An 18903-nucleotide genomic window follows, 5' to 3' on the forward strand; every position below is an offset into this window, starting at 1 on the left:
TCGGGATCAATTACCCCAGGACTTATCAAAAGTCCTTTTAGAGTAGAAGAGCTGCGTCCCAATAATAAGCCTACTGTTCCTTTGGGAAGAGGTCCTTTCACCCCTGTGGGAATGATTTGAACTCCCATCTCTGGAGTTAGTACTGCTCTGGCAGAGGCGCAGATGTCCAACCCTGCGCTCCCTCTGGTTTGTCTGATGAGGGATCTGATGCCCTGGGCACTACCCTGATGGGGTTGCTGGGTTCCTCCAGAGCTCCGTATATTTGTGGTTTGGGGCCCCGGAGCATTGGGGCCCCCTGTCCGTTTTTTGGCAACGGAGCCCGATGCCTTTGTCCACGATATTGTGGATAAAAACCTTGTCCTTGTTCGTTTTTTGATAATGGAGTACCCTCTATGGTGGTTTGAGAACGGCATTCATTAGCCCAATGTCTCCCTCTACGGCATCGTGGGCAAATACCCGGTATTCTATTCCTTTGATACCTAGTATTGTTAAACCCTCCTCCTATGGGGCAATTCCTTTTAAAATGTCCTGCTTGTTGACAATTGTAGCATGTTCTTAGCCCGGCATCTAAAGCCTGTTTTACTGCAGCTGCCACAATTTGCCCTTGTTCATTAATGTCTCTGGCATCTAAAGCCTGTTTTACTGCAGCTGCCACAATTTGCCCTTGTTCATTAATGTCTCTGGCATCTAAAGCCTGTTTTACTGCAGCTGCCATGACTTGCTCTTGTTCATTAATGTCTCTACACAATTTAATATATTTGTTTAAATCTTCCTGTTTCCATGGTCTAATGATATCTCTGCACCAACGATTCGCTTGGTCATAAGCCAGTTGTTTTATTAATGGCATTGCTTGTTCTGTATTCCCAAAAACTCTGGTAGCTGTTTGAATAAGCCTATCTACAAATTCAGCATAAGGTTCATTAGCTCCTTGTATTATCTTAGATAATTGACCTTGTAAACCTCCATGTCCTTGTAAAGTCTTCCATGCCTTAAGTGCATCTATAGCAATTTGTGCGTATACACCAGGATCATATGCAAGTTGTTGCTGCCGATCCTCATAAGGTCCCTTTCCTAACAACATATCTAGATTTCTCTGAGGATAACCAGCTGCTGCATTTCCTATAGCTGTCTCCTTGCAAAATTCCTCATTAGCAACCTTCCATAACAGGTATTGTCCTCCAGTTAGCACAGCTTTACACATATTAGCCCAATCTGCTGGCGTCATGTTTAAGTTGGTAATGGATTCTATCAAGCTTACAGTGAAGGGTGCTTGAGGACCATAGGTTGTTACAGCCTCTTTTAGCTCCTTCACTGTTTTGTAAAATAAACCCTGGTGAATTCGCTGCCCTCCTACCTCAAATACAGGGCATACTTGAGATCCTGTCTCAGGATCCCAACTATCAACTGCGGGGGTTGGGAGTCTCTTAGCATATGGAGGTGGTGCTGTTGATTGGACACTTATGCCCTCTGGTGATAGAATGCTATTAGTAGCAGTCTCCTGTAGAGGTGGTGCTGTTGGTTGGAGACTTTCGCTCTCTGATAGAAAGGTGTTATTAGCAGTTTCCTGTTGTAACTTTTCCCCTGATGGCTTTTTCTGCTCTAAACTTCCTTCCTCTGTCTCACTAGCTTGAAAGACCTTCTCTTGTACTTGAATCTTTTCCTCATTCTGACTAACTTGAGAGACCTCTTTTACTTGAATCAATATGTCTTCTCCTTCCTCTACCTTTGTCTGATCTGAAGGCTTTGGACTAAGCAAACCAGATACGTTCGCCCACAATGTCAATGTGCCAACTGGCAGAGTCCCTGGGTTGTACTTTTCTATTCTTTTTAAATCTTCACCATGATGGTTCCATTGTGATATATCTAACAACTCCTCCTTAAAAAGCCATGGGCTATATTTTTGTATTGTATCAACGTATGCCCTGAGTATTCTTGATTTTACTGAGATGCCTCCTTCGTCTAACAATTTACTTAACACTCTTTCGGTTTGTTTTTTACTAATTGCTGATCCCGTATTTCTACTATAATACAACCCAGCAAGATAACACCAAACCAAACCGAGACAGAATCCAATAAAAATGGAACAACAAAATTTCATTATAGCCTTTCTATCCTCCTGACATGTGCATCCGTCCTTTCTCCCTATCTGTTCCTCAGACGCAAATAGTTTTTCCTCAGTTGTGAGCGGTTTTTCTTCCGTCTCACTCATCTCCAGGGACAGGCAACTTAAAACAAAAATGAAGCAAAACAAAAGAGTAAACTTAGAATGGCTACCCATCCTCTCGCCCTGCCCTCAGGGGCGAGCAGTTTACTTACCCTCAGTCGCTCCCCGTGCGAGCCACCAAATGCCGCAATCTGGCTGGGCACAATTCAGGAGCCACTTGTCAAAAGAAACAAACTTTATTTTTAAAACTATAAACGCCAAACAAAACAGCTCCTCAGGAAAAACCCTCAGAGCCCAACTGCCACCACCGGCTTCCAGAAGCCTCTCCCACACACCAACAACCACCTCCCACAATCCTCCTGCTCTTGAGGCCGATTGGCTAGGTCGCGTGGGCGGAGCCAAAGAAGTCCCCCAATGAGCAGTTCCGTAGTCTGAAGGGCAGGGAAACAGCCCAATGAACATGACCGCAGAGGAGCCAATCAGCTAGATGTTGCTGGGGCCGCTGTGAGCCAATCATCAGCTGGCAGTCTGAAGGGCAGGGAAACAGCCCAATGAACATCACCACAGAGGAGCCAATCAGCTAGATGTTGCTGGGGCCACTGTGAGCCAATCATCAGCCGGCAGCTGGGAGTTTGCTGGCAGCTGGAAGTTTTCTGGGGCCCCTTTGGCTGTGGCTCTCAACATTTGGTGATAACCATGAGTTACTTGGCTTGAACTTCTCTTTGTCTAGGTTTTCTCATCCATAAAATGGGGATAGTTAGTGCAATGTATCTCATAAGTTATAAGTAAAAATTAAATAATAAAACATGTCAAGTACTGGTACCTAGTAAGCTCTTAAAAGGGCTTTAGCTGGGGATGTGGCTCAGTGGTAGAGCATTTGGCTACCTAGGGAGACTCTGGCTATAAATAAACCAGTCAAAAATTTTTTTAAACCCAGACTAAACCAGTAACCATTAGAATTGTTACCAAAACCCACTTCCCGTCCCTCATACAGACATACATAAAAACGTGCACAAGCACAAACATTAGCATACATAAGGAACTGACTTCTCCAGAACCCAGAGGGGGGAAAAAAAGAAGTATTAGCTTTTAATGTTATTGATAATACCCTCCTTTCAATTGTGCAGGCTCAGTCACATTATTGATTCTACTTCTTGTGTTGTTTCTCAAATTTATTTTATTTTACTGTCTTTATTTCTTGGCTGTCCTGTCCTAATTGATTTCTCTACTTTTGTAATTTCCCCACTAATTCATCTTGTATACTGCTTTCATTTACAGCCTTAAAACAGATCAGAGGTCACTCCCCAGTTCCAAACCCTTAATGACTCCCCACTGTATTTGTGATATCTCTCACCCTCCCATGGTTTCAGTTTCACATGTTACCCATATCAGTCTTTTTTAAATTCTAATTATTTATTTATTTATTTATTTATTTATTTTTTTAGTTGTAGATGGACATAATATCTTTGTTTTTATGTGGTGCTGAGGATTGAACCCAGGGCCTCAGGCATTCAAGGCAAGCACTTAACCACCGAGCTACAACCCCAGCCCCCATATCAGCCAATTTAGCCAATTTCAGAGCTTTGCTACTGAGCCTTTCCTTTGCCTGGAATCTCTTTCCTATACTGTCTATTTAAATTCCATTCATTCTTTGAAGTCCAAGAAACTTAAATATTGATTATATATTTATTTAGTCTATTGGCACATTCCTATATGTTGAAAAAATGGCAGTGGTGAAGATTTTTCTCGCTTTGATCCCCACAAACAGATCCAGACAAGATATAAAAAATTATATACTCTTGGGGCTGGGGATGTGGCTCAAACGGTAGCACGCCCGCCTGGCATGCGTGCGGCCCGGGTTCGATCCTCAGCACCACATACCAACAAAGATGTTGTATCCGCCGAGAACTAAAAGATAAATATTAAAAATTCTCTCTCTCTCTCTCTCTCTCTCTCTCTCCCCCTCCCCCTCCCTCCCTCCCTCCCTCCCTCCTCTCTAAAAAAAAAATTATATACTCTTTCCCAAATTTTTAAAAAATATTTATTTTTTAGTTGTAGTATTTCACTTATTTATTTTTATTGGTGTTGAGGATCGAACCCAGGGTCTCGAATGTGTGAGGTAAGTGATCTACTGCTAAGCCCCAACCCCAACCCATCTTTCTCAAATTTTTGATAATAGCAAATTTAGTATTAATAGCTACTCTGTATTTGTTAGAAAAACTGTATTTAAATGAAAATTCATGAGTTGAGGGTGTAGCACAGTGGTAGAGCACTTGGCCCTGGTTATTCAATTCCCAGTAGCCCCCCCCCCAAAAAAAAAAGATAGTCTGATGTTTGTATAGTTAGGAATTAAATAATGATTAACTAGATAGACTCTTATATATTTGGTTACTTTCTATTAGAGGTATCTCATGCTCTGTATAATTTGTTTCGTCTGTGTACTTATTTATTTTTAGGTTCATGCCATGAGCCTTCTGAAAGGTACTTAGTGGCATTTGTCATTTATTAGGGATGGGTTTGAGAGTATGTTTATGTATCTCTTTAAGGAACTGGTATAGATAAGCAGTAGCCAGTACTCTGGGTTAATATGCTTTTAGCTGTGAACAAATTCTCCAGTGTATGTAACATTACTTATTGTAGTTCTCTTAGAATTTGAGTTGAGTAAATTCAGAAAGTATGTTGAAATATTGAGAAGTCTATATTCTTGAACTAGGATACACCATAGTATCATAGTATCATGGGTTGATGTAGTTAATTAACAGTTGCTAAATGCTCACAGTTATTCTTGAGCTATTTTTGTTATTTCCTAACCACACCTAAAACCCAAGAGTAGTAACTTAAAATATGCCTTACAAATGTGTGCTTTATTGAGACTCTATCACATTGATCATTTAAAATATAAGTGTAAGCCGGGCATGGTGGCGCACACCTGTAATCCCAGCAGCTCTGGAGGCAGAGGTGGGGGAGGATCACTAGTTCAAAACCAGCCTCAGCAACTCAGTGAGACCTTAAGCAACTCTAAATAAAATACAAAATAGGGTGGGGATGTGGCTCAGTGGTCAAGTCCCCGAGTTCAATCCTTGGTAGTCAAAAATATATATATTAAAAAAAAGTTAAAATATACGTGTAAGTGATCTGTTTAAAGTGAGGAATGTTTATGTGAAACTTTTCTGGCAACGATTGCCAGTGGAGAAGCATGGCAAGCATTACTCGAGTGGTTGAGGTAACATCTTCAATGGTGACATGAAGTTGTGATGATATGAAATGATGAAGGACACTTCACCTCTGTGATATTTTTTGTAAACTCATAACCCCAGTCAAAACATGAAAAAAACATCAGTCTGGCACATTAAAGGACATTCTACAAAATACTGGATCAGTCTTCTGCAAAATACTTCTTAGTATCATGAAAAATAAGGAAAGACTCTTAAGAAACTATTATAGATCATGAGGAGATAAGATGAGTAAATGTAATGTGGTATCCGTGATTGGATCCTGGAAGAGACAAGGATGCAAAGGGAAAGTGAAACCTGAATAAAGCCTGGGATTTTAGCCTAATGTTTTGTTGTTGTTGTTGCTGTTTTTTGTTGTTGTTGTTTTTGTTTTGTTTTGTTTTGGTGTTACTGGGGATTGGATCCAGGAGTGTTCTACCACTAAGCTATATCCCCACATCTTTTTATTTTATTTGAGCACGGTCTTGCTAAGTTGCCCACAGGCTGGCTTTGAACTTGGGATCCTCCTGTCTCAGCCTCCCCAGTGGCTCTGACTCATGGTGGAGTATACCTTCATGCCAGGCTCTAATGTTGATTTCTTTACTTTTTGTACTTTGGTGCTGGAGATTGGTCTTGCTAATAAATGTGCTGTTTCTTAGTTTTTTTAAAAAATATTTTGTTAGTTGTAGTTGGACACAATACCTTTATTTTATTTATTTGTTTTTTTTATGTGGTGCTGAGGATCGAACCCAGTGCCCCACAACATGTGAGGCAAGTGCTATATCACTGAGCCACAACCCCAGCCCCTGTTTCTTAGTTTTCACAAATGTACTGCAATAATATATGGGTAGTATTTGAGAAAGGAAACCAATTCAGTTGTTAAATGTGTGTTATGTGCAAGGCAATGTGCTTACCACCACAGAGGATAAAGTGCATATGAAGACACTTTCCTTGCCTCTGCCTTTAGGGATTATCATCCAAATGGGGAGAATAAGACAACTAATATGAAACAGAACATGACAGAGCCTATGAAAGTAGAAACAAGATGCTATGGGGGTTCAGAAGCTGAGAATAGGGCTGGGGATATAGCTCAGTTTGTAGAGCGTTTTGCCTTGCATGCAAGGTTCAATCCCCAGCACCACCACTCCTCCCTCCCAAAAAAATTTGCTCAGAAGCTGAGAATATATAGTTTAATGTTGACTGGTTAATTGTTTCTTTTCCTCCCCAAGGGGATATCATTTGAGAAGAACTTTGAAGAATAAGCAGGGTTTAGTTACCTTTAGTTACCAGATTCATTGGAAAGGAAATACATGCCTGGGCTCTTCAATATGACCAGCTCTATCACTTGTTAGTTCTGTGACCTTGGGCAGGTTATTTAATGCCACTGAGCCTTTGTTTCTCATTTGTAAGATTGGGTTAGTAACTCCTGCTTGAAAACATTCTTTTGAGAACCAAACAGAGGTAATGTTAGTTTAGTAAGGTGCCCATTATATATTTTTTGTAAAATATTTTTTAATTGTCAATGGACCTTTATTTATTTTTTACTTATTTAAATGTGGTGTCGAGAATTGAACCCAATGCCTCACACATGCTAGGCAAGCACTCTACCACTGAGCCACAACCCAACCCCATTGTAAGTTCTTAAAGCTATATGATATGGAAAGAATCATATATCCCTAAAGGCATGGGGCCTGGAGTACAAGTAGTGTTTAGAAAGGTGAATATGAACCATTTTATGAATGCTTTCATGGATTGAGCAGCTTGAATTTGTGTAGGAGTAAGGAGTTTGTGTGTTTTAAGATTGATTTAGGCTGGGCGAGGTGGCGCACACCTGTAATCCCAGTAGCTTGGGTGGGTAGGTGGGGTCTCTGATGCAGGAGGATCACAGATTCAAAGCCAGCTTCAGCAACTGAGTGAGACTCTGTCTCAAAAAGGTGTGGGGATGTGGCTCAGTGGTTAAGTGCCCGTGGGTTCAATCCCTTAATCCCTAGTACAAAGAAAGAGAGACAACAAGACAGAGACGGAGAAAGAAGATTGATTTGGTGGAGACGCATGTGGGCTGCTGATGCCTTCCTATTTCCTTGGTGAAGATTAGTGTCCCCTTAACATTAGGCCTCAGTAAACAATTAGCCCAGAATCCTCTAGATTATTAAAGGTGATTCATTACAATGTAATTTAGGAACCTCAAAAAACAGGACCATGAATATGCTGTTAGATACACTTAATTTGTATTTAGTAATAAAGGGCCTTTAATATTTTTAGATATATTGGCTGAAGCACCTTTCCTAGGTGATAGTTTTTGTTTTTCTTTTGACAATTTTAGTAGATACAGAGTTAAACAGCACATCATTGACTTCCTGTGAAGCTCTGTTGAAAGAAGTTCCGTTGTATCTATTTTTAAAACTGGTTACTATGAGGAGAGGATTCTGCTACTGAGTTATAAATGTCATCTCAGTATGTTCTCAGTCAGCATTCTTTGGAGGAAACTAGTATTTGTGTATAAGATTTTTGGAGTTTAACAAGAAGAGCAACAGTTGTCTCAGTGAAATGAAGTACTTCAAAGCATTGATCCCTTTGCCCTTCATCAGCAGTACAGTTAATTTACCATCACCTAAATGTGTCTTGGTAAGGAATAGGTTACATTGTAACCTTATTTTGGTGATACTTTACAACCCCAAAATAGTATGTTTTGCAGTTTGTTATTAACTACTATATTAAAACTGAAAGCATTTTTGGAATTTTCCCCTTGGAAAAGGTAGAATCATAGTCCTCAAATATTGTTAAAATAGATTTATGTCTAAATCACTGGGGGTTTTCCCCAATGTTTTGTTATGAAATTTTTCAATTACATGGAAAAGTTGAAAGAATTTTACAACCACTATATTACTGATCTACAGTTAACTAAGTTACTGCTTTTAAAAGGAAAGTTTTTAAAATTTTTTAATTCTAATTATATATGACAGCAGAATGCATTACAATTATATTACACATATAGAGCACAGTTTTTCATATTTCTGGTTGTATACAAAGTATATTCACACCATTGGTATTTTCATACATGTACTTTGGATAATGATGTCCACCATTATTTCTAACCCCTTGCCCCCTCCCTTCTGCTCCAACCCCTTTGCCTTATCTAGAATTCATCTATTCCTCCCATCTCCCCCTCCCTACCCCACTATGAATCATCTTCCTTATATCAGAGAAAACGTTCTGCATTTGGTTTTTTGGGATTGGCCAACTTCACTTAGCATTATATTCTCCAGCTCCATCCATTTATCTGCAAATGCCATGATTTTATTCTCTTTTATTGCTGAGTAATATTCCACTGTGTATATATACCACATATTTTAAATCCATTCGTCTACTGAAGGCCATTTAGGTTGGTTATACAATTTAGCTACTGTGAATTGTGCTTCTATAAACATTGATGTGGCTGTGTTCCTGTAGTATACTGTTTTTTAAGTCCTTTGCGTATAGACCAAGGAGAAGGATAGCTGGGTCAAATGGTGGTTCCATTTCCAGTTAGGGAAAGTTCATATAAAAATCAAACTTCTTCGGGCTGGGGTTGTGGCTCAGTGGTAGAGTGCTCGCCTAGCATGCACGAGGCACTGGGTTCGATCCTCAGCACCACATAAATGAAAAATAAAGATGTTATTTCCACCAAAACTTAAAAAAAAAAAATCAAACTTCTTTGAATCTTTGAGCCATTTTCATGTGAGTCTGATTTGAAATGGCTGAAGTAATTCTTGATGTTTCTGTAATATTTCTTTAGAATCTAAAATTCTTCAAGTAAACTACTTCACACATTCTGGGATTTAGCATATCCCTAGTGTACAAAATAGTATTTTAGTTTAACAGGTTAGATTTATTTTTCAGGCCCCTGGTAGGGTTCATGCAATTAACTGTTCATTTAAATTCAGTAAGACGTAAATTCACTTAAATTTCTAGACAGGCAGGAAGAAAATATATTTGTCGTGCTTGGTTATGAGAGGCTAGCACTGGCTTTCGCTCTCCTGTCTTTCTTTTTCAATTCTCTTATGAAATTAAACTCAATTTGATTCATTTTCCAGTTTCCAAATCAATGCTATGCCATACATTCATAGTTCAAAGAAAAATAACTTTCCTTTTAAAAAGTAGCACTTTAGTTAATTGAAGATCAGTATATAGGGCTGGGGATGTGGCTCAAGCTGTAGCGCGCTCGCCTGGCATGCACGGGGTACTGGGTTTGATCCTCAGCACCACATAAAAATAAAATAAAGGTGTTGTGTCCACCGAAAACTAAATAAAAATAAAATATTAAAAAATTCTCTCGTTCTTTCTCTCTTTAAAAAAAAAGAGTTACTTTCCAAAAAAAGATCAGTATTATATTTACAGTGGCTATAAAAAACTTTTTTCAACTTTTCTGTATAACTGAAAAATTTCATAACAAAACATTGGGGGAAACCCTCCAATAATTTAGGCATAAATCTACTTTAACAATATTTGAGGACCAATGGTATGTCTTTTCCAATGGGAGAATTTAAAAAATGTTTTTTAACAGTTTTAATACAATGGTTAACAAGCTGCAAAACATTACACATTATACCACTTTAGGGATTTTTTTTTTTTAATATTCCCTAAATGAGGTTACAGTGTAACACCTATTCCTTGCCAAGATACATTTAGGTGATGGTAAGTGGAATGAGATCTTTGAGAGTAATTGACTTCCTTTTATCATATCAAATAGAGAGGAGACCCAAAGAGGTTAAAAAATTGCCAAAGAAATAAAAGTTCATAGATCAGCAAATACATGTTAGTCCTCTAGATTTCTTAATTATTATCATACATATATTCAGGCACTGCTTTGTAGAAAGGAATAAGCAGATGCTGGACAATTCTAGTTATTCAGGAGGTCAACATTGAAATTTGAGGTCAGCCCAGGCTCTGTCTCAAAATAAAAAGGACTCCCGTGTAGCTCATTGGTATCTTACTTTCTTAGCATGTGCAAGGCCCTGAGTGATCCTCAATATCGAAGAAGGGGGAAGGAGAAAAAAAGGAGAAAGACTAAATAGACCACACATGTCAGTTGGAAATGTATTGCTGTCAAATGGAGTTTCAAAAAAAATGTAACCTTGATGGAGAATTTCTCTATGAAAACATTGGATTCATTACTTCATCTTACTACTTTTTCTGGAGGGCTTCAATCTCTTAATATTCATTTATCAGCCATCTTTTTCTTCTTGAAACCATTACAGTACTTCCAAAGGATGAAACATTCTCAACAAAGATGGGTGATACTACTCTCAGTACTTAAGTGTTAAATAATAAACACATTTTAAATAGAAGGGGCTAATTTATCTCCTCATGTATGTTCTTTTTTCCATTTCCCCTTTCTATGTTTTTGTGCAAAGCACTTTATAGTCAAGAGTTACATGACAGTTTTTTCAGTATTTTATAAAGTAGTGGGTGCACTAGTTGAAATCATTTGAGGGATTTTCTGTTTCTCTCTTTATTCATACAGAAGCTACTTTTCAGCTTCTCTCTTGCTTTAAATGATGTGGTTCCTGTCAAATTGTATTTATATTTTTACTTTTGAAGCTAAAACAGAAGCTATTATCCAGTTGTTTTTTAGTATACTTGTGTATTGGCATCATATAAATCTTAGCTCCTTATTAGCTGAAGTTTTACACAGAGTGGGATACTGCATTAGACCTGCTGTATAAAAGTGTGTTGGTGGGCTGGGGATATGGCTCAAGCAGTAGCGCGCTCGCCTGGGATGCGTTCGGCCCGGGTTCGATCCTCAACACCACATACAAACAAAGATGTTGTGTCTGCTGAAAACTAAAAAATAAATATTAAAAATTCTCTCTCTCTCTCTTTCTCTCTCTCTCTAAAAAAAAAAGTGTGTTGGTATTAAGAGTAGGATTTGTGATAGGAGGAAAAAAATCTGTCACCATCTTTTTTAAAATTTATTTTTAGTTGTAGATGGACAGAATACCTTTGTTGTATTTATTTGTTTTATGTAGTGCTGAGGATTGAACCCAGTGCCTCACATGGTGAAGCAAGTGCTCTACCACTGAGCTAACAACCCTAACCCAAACCTGTCACCAATCTTGACCTTCAAAAAAAATTGATAATGCATGTAGAATCAGCAGTTGATTTGGGGGAAGTTGTGAGAGGAAAAAAGATGGAGGTTGTAGAAAAGAAGTTGTGGTTGCTTAGATGTGGGTGTTTAGACTTAAAGGTAGTACAGAATGACCTCTTTTCTCAAACGTCTTATACAGAAAAACGTGTACTACTTGTTGCTATTGGAACTTAGGAAAGAAAAGTTCTATCTTCCAGACATTTATAAATTAATCGTTGTGCTTGTGCTTTGTGAAGAATTATAAAAACATGTTGTATGAATTGAAGTAATTGCTGACAAAATATTAAAGTGTTGCTTACCTCATAACAAGGTCTAACATCTGTATGCCTCATTGGTCTGTTCACTTGTTAAGACAGATTCTGGTGATTAAATTCTGCCCTATGCACTGTAGACACTGAACCATAAGCCTAAGGTCTTAAATGTTACTGAACACAATTGCAACTTAGATCAGTTACAAAATGGTCTGACCCATAGTCTTTTATAGATTTATTGTTTCCTTTTAAGAAGTGTGGTGCTTATAGTGCACATCTCTGGTGGTTTGAAGAAATGTATGCTGGCTTTATTTGGGGAAGGGGGATGCATTCTAGAGTAGGAAATGTCTTAAATTGATTTTCAGTAACTATTTCAGTCAGCACTTTGAACTGCTCTTAGGTATCTGGTGCCATTATATCTTTGTGGTCAATAACTTTCCCTTTTTGAGGCTTACTTCACAGATTTAAAAAAGCTTTCAGTCCATTATTATTTTGGTATATATATTTTGTCTCTGATCCAGAGTAATACTAGATGTCTGGTAGATTTTAAGTGGAAAATTAACTTGAAAAGATACATTGAGGCCCAGTTATTCCAAGATTTATTGCCTGTCTTTTCTTCAGATTCAGCTTAAACATCAACACTCTGAGAAGCCTCTAAGACCACCATCCCTGAACAACAACCTGCTCTGTTCTCTTCTCATACTGTTTCATTCCTCAAAACAATTTTCTTCCACCCCTGATACTCTCTAATGAGATCATGAATGCCATGAAACCTGGTATTTGTTTTGATCATTACTTTATTCATCCCCAGAGCCTGTCACATAGTAGACAATTGGGTGTTTTCCTGAAGGTATAGTGAAAGTTAGAAATAGTGCCAGCATCCAGAAATGGATGTAGTGCTTGTGAACACAGAAAACTATATCACAAATTGGATTTAGATGACATAAGAAATATACAGAGAAATTGCCATGATACAGCTTTTTAAAAAAATATTTTTAGATGTTGATGAACCTTTGTTTTATTCATTTATTTATATGTGGTGCTGAGAATCGAACCCAGTGCCTCACACTTGCTAGGCAAGTGCTCTACCACTGAGCCACAATCCCAGCCCCATGTGATACAGCTTAATCATATGTAGCTGGCTTCTTAAGAAATGACAGTTAAGCTGGATCTTATTTCAGACTAGAGAAATAGATGAGACATGAGAAATCAAAGAAGGGTGGTAGGTTTAAGAAATGGTGAAATATTCTGTGGGCTAGAACATACTAGTGAAGAATTAAGAAATTAAGGTTAGATTCAGGTTAGTGGAAAATCTTAAAATCCAAGCTGAGTTTGGATTTTATCCCATTTGCACTTTGTAAATTAATTTTTCCTCCCTCAAAAGGCAGTTCAGGGGCTGGGGTTGTGGCTCAGTGGTAGAGCGCTTGCTGAGCATGTGTGAGGCACTAGGTTTGATTCTCAGCACTACATATAAGTAAAATAAAGGTCCATTGACAATTAAAATAAAAATTTTTTTTTAAAAGGCAGTTCATATGGTTAGATTTGAGAACATAGGAAGAGACTGGAGACTGGAATTTAAATTATGGAAGGTGAAGGGTAACAAGGAATTTATATTAGAATAATAACATAATTCAAAGATAGGATTGACAACACAGTTGTCAGCAAATTGACAAATAAATCAGATATAGAGTACAAAGGAAATACAAGAAGCCAAGGCAGCTCTTGAGATTTTGAATTTGTCAGAAGAAAGACATGTTGCCATTAAATACAGAATAGGAAACCTGAAGGAAGAGCAGATTTGAGAAGGAAGATTAGTTTAATTCTGAGCATGTTGTGTGGTGCTGGCATGCTGGTGGGGAAGTATGTATGGTAGATAGTTGGAAAAATTTACCAAGGCCCAAGATTTGAGAATTATTTGCAAAGTAGCTTTTGATACTGCAGAGGAAGAAAAGAAAGTGCATGGAGAAATAATGGATAACAGCACAGAGCAAATTCTTGGGAAATACCTCTTAGAAAGATGGAGGGAAAGGGACTGGGGATATAGCTCAGTTGGTAGAATGCTTGCCTTGCATGCACAAGGCCCTGGGTTTAAAAAAAAAAAAAAAAGATGGGGAGAAAAGATAAAAAGGAACAAAAGCAAGAGAGGACAATATTTTCAAACGAAGAAAAGTTATCTCCATGAAGAAGTAAGATTCAAACTATTTTCTTCAGAGCTCTGCTGTAACCTAAAAGTGTAATGTACAGTTGTCCCTTGGTATCTAGGGGGCTTGTCCCTTATATAAAGTGGTTTAGTACTTGCATATAACCTGTGTACATCTTCCTGTGTACTGTATAAAGATCATCTCTGGATTATTCAGAATATCTGAAACAGTATAAATGTAACATAAATAGTTGTTATACTGTATTGTTTAGGGACTAATGACCAGAAAAGCCCGTACATATTCAGTAGATATGATTTCCATCCAACTGACCTTTCTTTCCTTCTTTTTTTCCTTTCCCCCAAAACCATAAAATAATTTTATTATACTAAAAATGTGCGCTTTTTTTATGTTGATTACTTTCCCCATTTCCCCACCACTAGAAAGTATCTTCATGGGTAAAATGCAGTCCATTTATTTAGACATACTCTTCTTAGGCAATTTTAACTTCTTCCTCTGTTGTAACACCACTCAATATTTATCACTTTTAGTCTTCTCTTCAGATACTTTTTTCTTCAGGATAATTTGCATCCTTGCCTCCATCTGTTTCTGCTTCGTTGTCCTCTCCAGTGGGAAAAGCCAATGTACCTTCTATTTTCACTTTTCTGCTTTTCTTCATTATTTTCTCCATTCAATCTGAACTCAACTTTTATAGAATGCATCTTCTGCATTATTTCTGCCAGTATCCAGGTCTGTTTTCAAGGTAACATTGTACTGAAAAGACTACAACTCTTTCCAGGTCTTTGTAGTCTGTTGTCACACTAGGGTCATTCATAAACTCCTCTTCCTGCTCACTCCTTGTCATGGTCACCTTTTTAAGTTGTTGATGGATCTTTATTTTATTCATTTATTTATATGTGGTGCTGAGAATCGAACCCAGTGCCTCACACATGCTAGGCATAGCTCTACCACTGAGACACAACCCAAGCCCCAAGTTTATACTACTTTTTGGTCTTATTGAAAATGGAAAAATACATTCTGGAGACATTAAAAGCCCTGGAATCTCAGGAAATATTATGGAAACATGTTTTATAATTTGATGCATTTAGCTTTGTACTAGAAAAAGATAAGTATTGATTCCAGGAAGCAGTATGAAGAAATGTGTCTCTTGAAGTATAACTCATGGTGTAGTCTAAGTGTCTAGCTTTGTTAAACACTGGTGAGCAGTCTGACACTAAACACAACCATAGTGCATATGACCTATGCATCAGGGTCGTTTGTCCCTCTCCAAGGCCCTGCTGACTGAATAGGTGAGTTTTCTTTGTAATGTTTTGGTCCTCAGTTGGTTGAATCCTTGTGTGTGGAGCCCACAGATACGGAGGGCCAACTATGTATTCTACATCTCATACATTATTTTGTTATACGTTTACATTATTCTTTACTCATCATAGTTCTCAGTTTTACACATCTTAAGGAATCATGAGCTTCTGTGCATTTTTTTTTTTCCTCTTCCAACCCGTCTTCCCCATACTGGGGATTGTACCTAGGGGTGCTCAGCTTTCCAATCTCTAGGATTAAAGACATGTGAAACATACCAGCTTCCTTGCCTTTAAATTGCTGAGGCTGGCTTTGAACTTGCGATCTTCCAGCCTCCACCTCCCCAGCCAATGGATTAATATTTGGCAGAATGTTGTATAGATAGTTGAAATCCAAGCCCCTGATTATGAAGTTTAGTGTCCTGTTGCAGAATTGAACATAAATTCACTGGGAGTAGTTTATGCTTGCAGGTTTTCTACCTAGTTATCTGCTTCATATACCATTTGTGATGTATTCTTTCTTTCTTTTTTTTTTAGCCGTGCTAGGTATAGAACTTGGGCTTCACACATGATAGGCAAGCTACACCTCCAGCTCTATGATGTAGTCTTGATCTTGTCTATTTTTGTTTTCTCTTTGGTAAATGATAGAAATTCTAACAGTACTCAAAAGAGCTTGAGTTGTAAGGAGGAAAAAGTTAAAGGGTTCTAGGGATTGGATATATGTATGTATTTTGATCTTACACTTGAATTATTTTAGAAAATCTTCTAAAATATTACTTTTACCAGCTTGGTGGGTGCCTTTGGAAATAAAATAGGAACCTAGAAAGGGAATAGCCTACTGAGCACAGTGTCACAGACCTGTAATCAAGGAACTGAAACAGCTATACAGGATGTCAAAGATGGTATGAAAAAAGAATGAAAAATATCTCATTAATGTTTTAATATTGATTACATGTTTAAATTATTATTGTTTGGGTATATTTGGTTTATATAAAATATATTAATTAACATTAATTTGACCTGTTTATATAAAATAAATTAATTAACATTTAAAAAAAAAGAAACTGAAACAGGAGAATCACAAGTTCGAGGCCAGCCCCAGCAACTTAGGGAAACCCTAAATAACTTAGTGAGACCCTGTCTCAAAATAAAAAAGGGCTGGAATGTGGCTTATTGGGAAAGTTCTACTGATTTCAATCCCCAGTACCAAAAAAAAAGGGGGGGTGGTGAATAGCTTGGTACAAGTGAGAAAAAGACAAAGAAGGTGATTTGTTGAAAAACTGACTAGAAAAATTTTAGCAACAGTTTGCAAAGGAATTAGGGTTAGTTAATTTTTTGCTGCATTTTATCCCGGAAAGACTCAAAGGTAGCACTGATGGTGACCCTCCAGTATAACATTTAAAAAAAAAAATCTGTTATTATTAAAGAGGATTTTTAGGCCATCAATAACTGATCATGACTTGAAATTTTATAGTAAGTCTACCTGTGTGATAAGAATAAAGTTTTGGATACATAAATACAAATTGCTGGGACCAGGGAAAATAAGCAAGAATAATGGATAGCTGGTTTGCTGTGTAAGAGTATCCAAAGCCTCTGTGTCTGATTCTGAATGATAGCAACATTAAAGATAGCATGCACCACCATGTCTATAATCTCAGCCACTCAAGAGACTGAGGCAGGAGGATTACGAGTTCAAACCCAGCCTCAGCAACTTAGTGAGGCTCTAAGCAACTCAGCAAGACCTTGTCTCTAATAAAAGATATAAAAGGGCTGGGGATGTGACTCAGTGGTTAAGCACCCCTGGCTTCAATCCCTGGTACCAAACTCCCTACCCACCCTCAAAAAAAAAAAAAAAAGCCCAGAATAAAAGATAAACTGGTCATAGTATACATCTAAAAGTAAAAACATTATCTGTTAAATTGCAGCATCTTTGCAGCAATTGTAATTATATCCGTTAAATAGGGGTTATTAAAACAAAGTTGACCAATTGTAATTGTTTACAACACTGGTAGCATATGCATTTATGTAGGAATTTTTGTGCGGTTTATCTCTTCAGAATCTGACTTAATGGAAACATTTGTCAGGTCTGGACATTTAATATTTCTTTAGATCAAGATTTTTAAATTTATCTTCAATTTGGGTGAGTTATGAATATATTTTTTAGAAATCCAAAATATCTCATATAAAGCAGGAAATAATACATTTTGCTTTTTTAACATTTCCTTTCTTCTGTGGTTGAGTGGTTAGAGCTGTGCACAAGTTCTTGTCTGTCAAATGAAAAAGCAAATTTACTCATGTTAGTTTATAATTTAGTTATTAGGTCTCATTAGTTTAAGATTCAAAACAGTAGGATATGTGACTATGACTGCCCCCCTTATTTACTATATAACATCTTTGGGCAGTTAAGAGGAAGCCTAGTAAATGCAGCACTCTCCATTATATTTGCATCTTTCACTGATGTTAAAGCAAAAACATTGAAGCCCTTTGTTCAACAAGGATATAACAGAATATTTAAGATTACCAGTAGCACATTCCATCCTTTCTTCTATAGTTTTGTATGTCTTTGAGTAATATTGATCAGAAAGTATATTTGAAAAGTTTCTTTTAAAATTTATTTTATTTATTTGTTTGTTTTTTGTAGTGCTGGAGATCAAATCCAGGACCTTACATGTGCTAGGGAAGTGTTTCACCACTGAGTTACACCCCCAGCCCTTTTTTATTTTAATGTTCATGTTAATTAGACCTCTTCTATAATTAATTCAGTGCATTTAAAATAAAAATAATTTATGAGTTTAATTATTTTACTTCTGATCATTTATAGGCGAAACCTAACCAAACTGTCCCTGATCTTCAGCCACATGCTGGCAGAACTAAAAGGCATCTTTCCAAGTGGACTTTTTCAAGGAGATACATTTCGGATTACTAAAGCAGATGCTGCAGAATTCTGGAGAAAAGCTTTTGGGGAAAAGTAAGTCTCAAAATAGTAAATATGAATTATGAAAAACTGAAACTTAGGAAGTTTTTGTTTACTGTTTTACTAATGAAATATTTAATATGTGAAAGAACTTTGAAAAAAACAAATATGTATACTTCCTACTTTTGATCACTGTTATTTGCCCTAATCATTTTTTTAAAGAAACAAAACTTTCACTTGAAACCTATGCTTTATGATTGATCAGTTCTGCTATTAGTGACATTTACATTTCAAATTATTTGCTCTTGTAAACAATGCTTCAATAAGCATTATCTAAGTTTCTTCAACCAAGATACCAGTTTATGTTTCTATAAGTAGTATGAGTGTAGCTCAGTGGTAGAGTGCTTGCCTAGTTTATGTGAGGTCCTGGGTTTGATTCTTAGCACCGGTAAAAATAAAAATAGAAATTATTTTATACATAAAATATAGACTAGTTGGGGCTGGGGATGTGGCTCAAGCGGTAGCGCGCTCGCCTGGCATGCGTGCGGCCCGGGTTCGATCCTCAGCACCACATACCAACAAAGATGTTGTGTCCGCCGAGAACTAAAAAATAAATATTAAAAAAGTTCTCTCTCTCTCTCTCTCCTCTCTCACTCTCTCTTTAAAAAAAAAAAAATATAGACTAGTTCATAATTTTAAAGGCCTAGTTGGGGGGTTAAAGGTGTAGCTTAAGTGGTAGGGTACATGTATGTGTGAGATACTGTGTTCAATCCCCAGTATT

The 18903-nt window shown here is 37.4% G+C and overlaps 1 protein-coding gene across 1 annotated transcript in view; it reads left to right on the forward strand.

The window, feature by feature from the left end:
- Positions 1–18903, forward strand: part of Cbl (Cbl proto-oncogene) — a 101608-nt gene that overhangs the window by 54538 nt on the left and 28167 nt on the right. The window contains exon 3 of the mRNA XM_026403500.2: positions 18030–18176. Within this exon, the coding sequence (XP_026259285.2) occupies positions 18030–18176 (147 nt within the window). The remainder of the gene's footprint in view (positions 1–18029; positions 18177–18903) is intronic.

This window comes from Urocitellus parryii, chromosome 4 (assembly GCF_045843805.1).
Source record: "Urocitellus parryii isolate mUroPar1 chromosome 4, mUroPar1.hap1, whole genome shotgun sequence".
Lineage (NCBI taxonomy): Eukaryota > Metazoa > Chordata > Mammalia > Rodentia > Sciuridae > Urocitellus > Urocitellus parryii.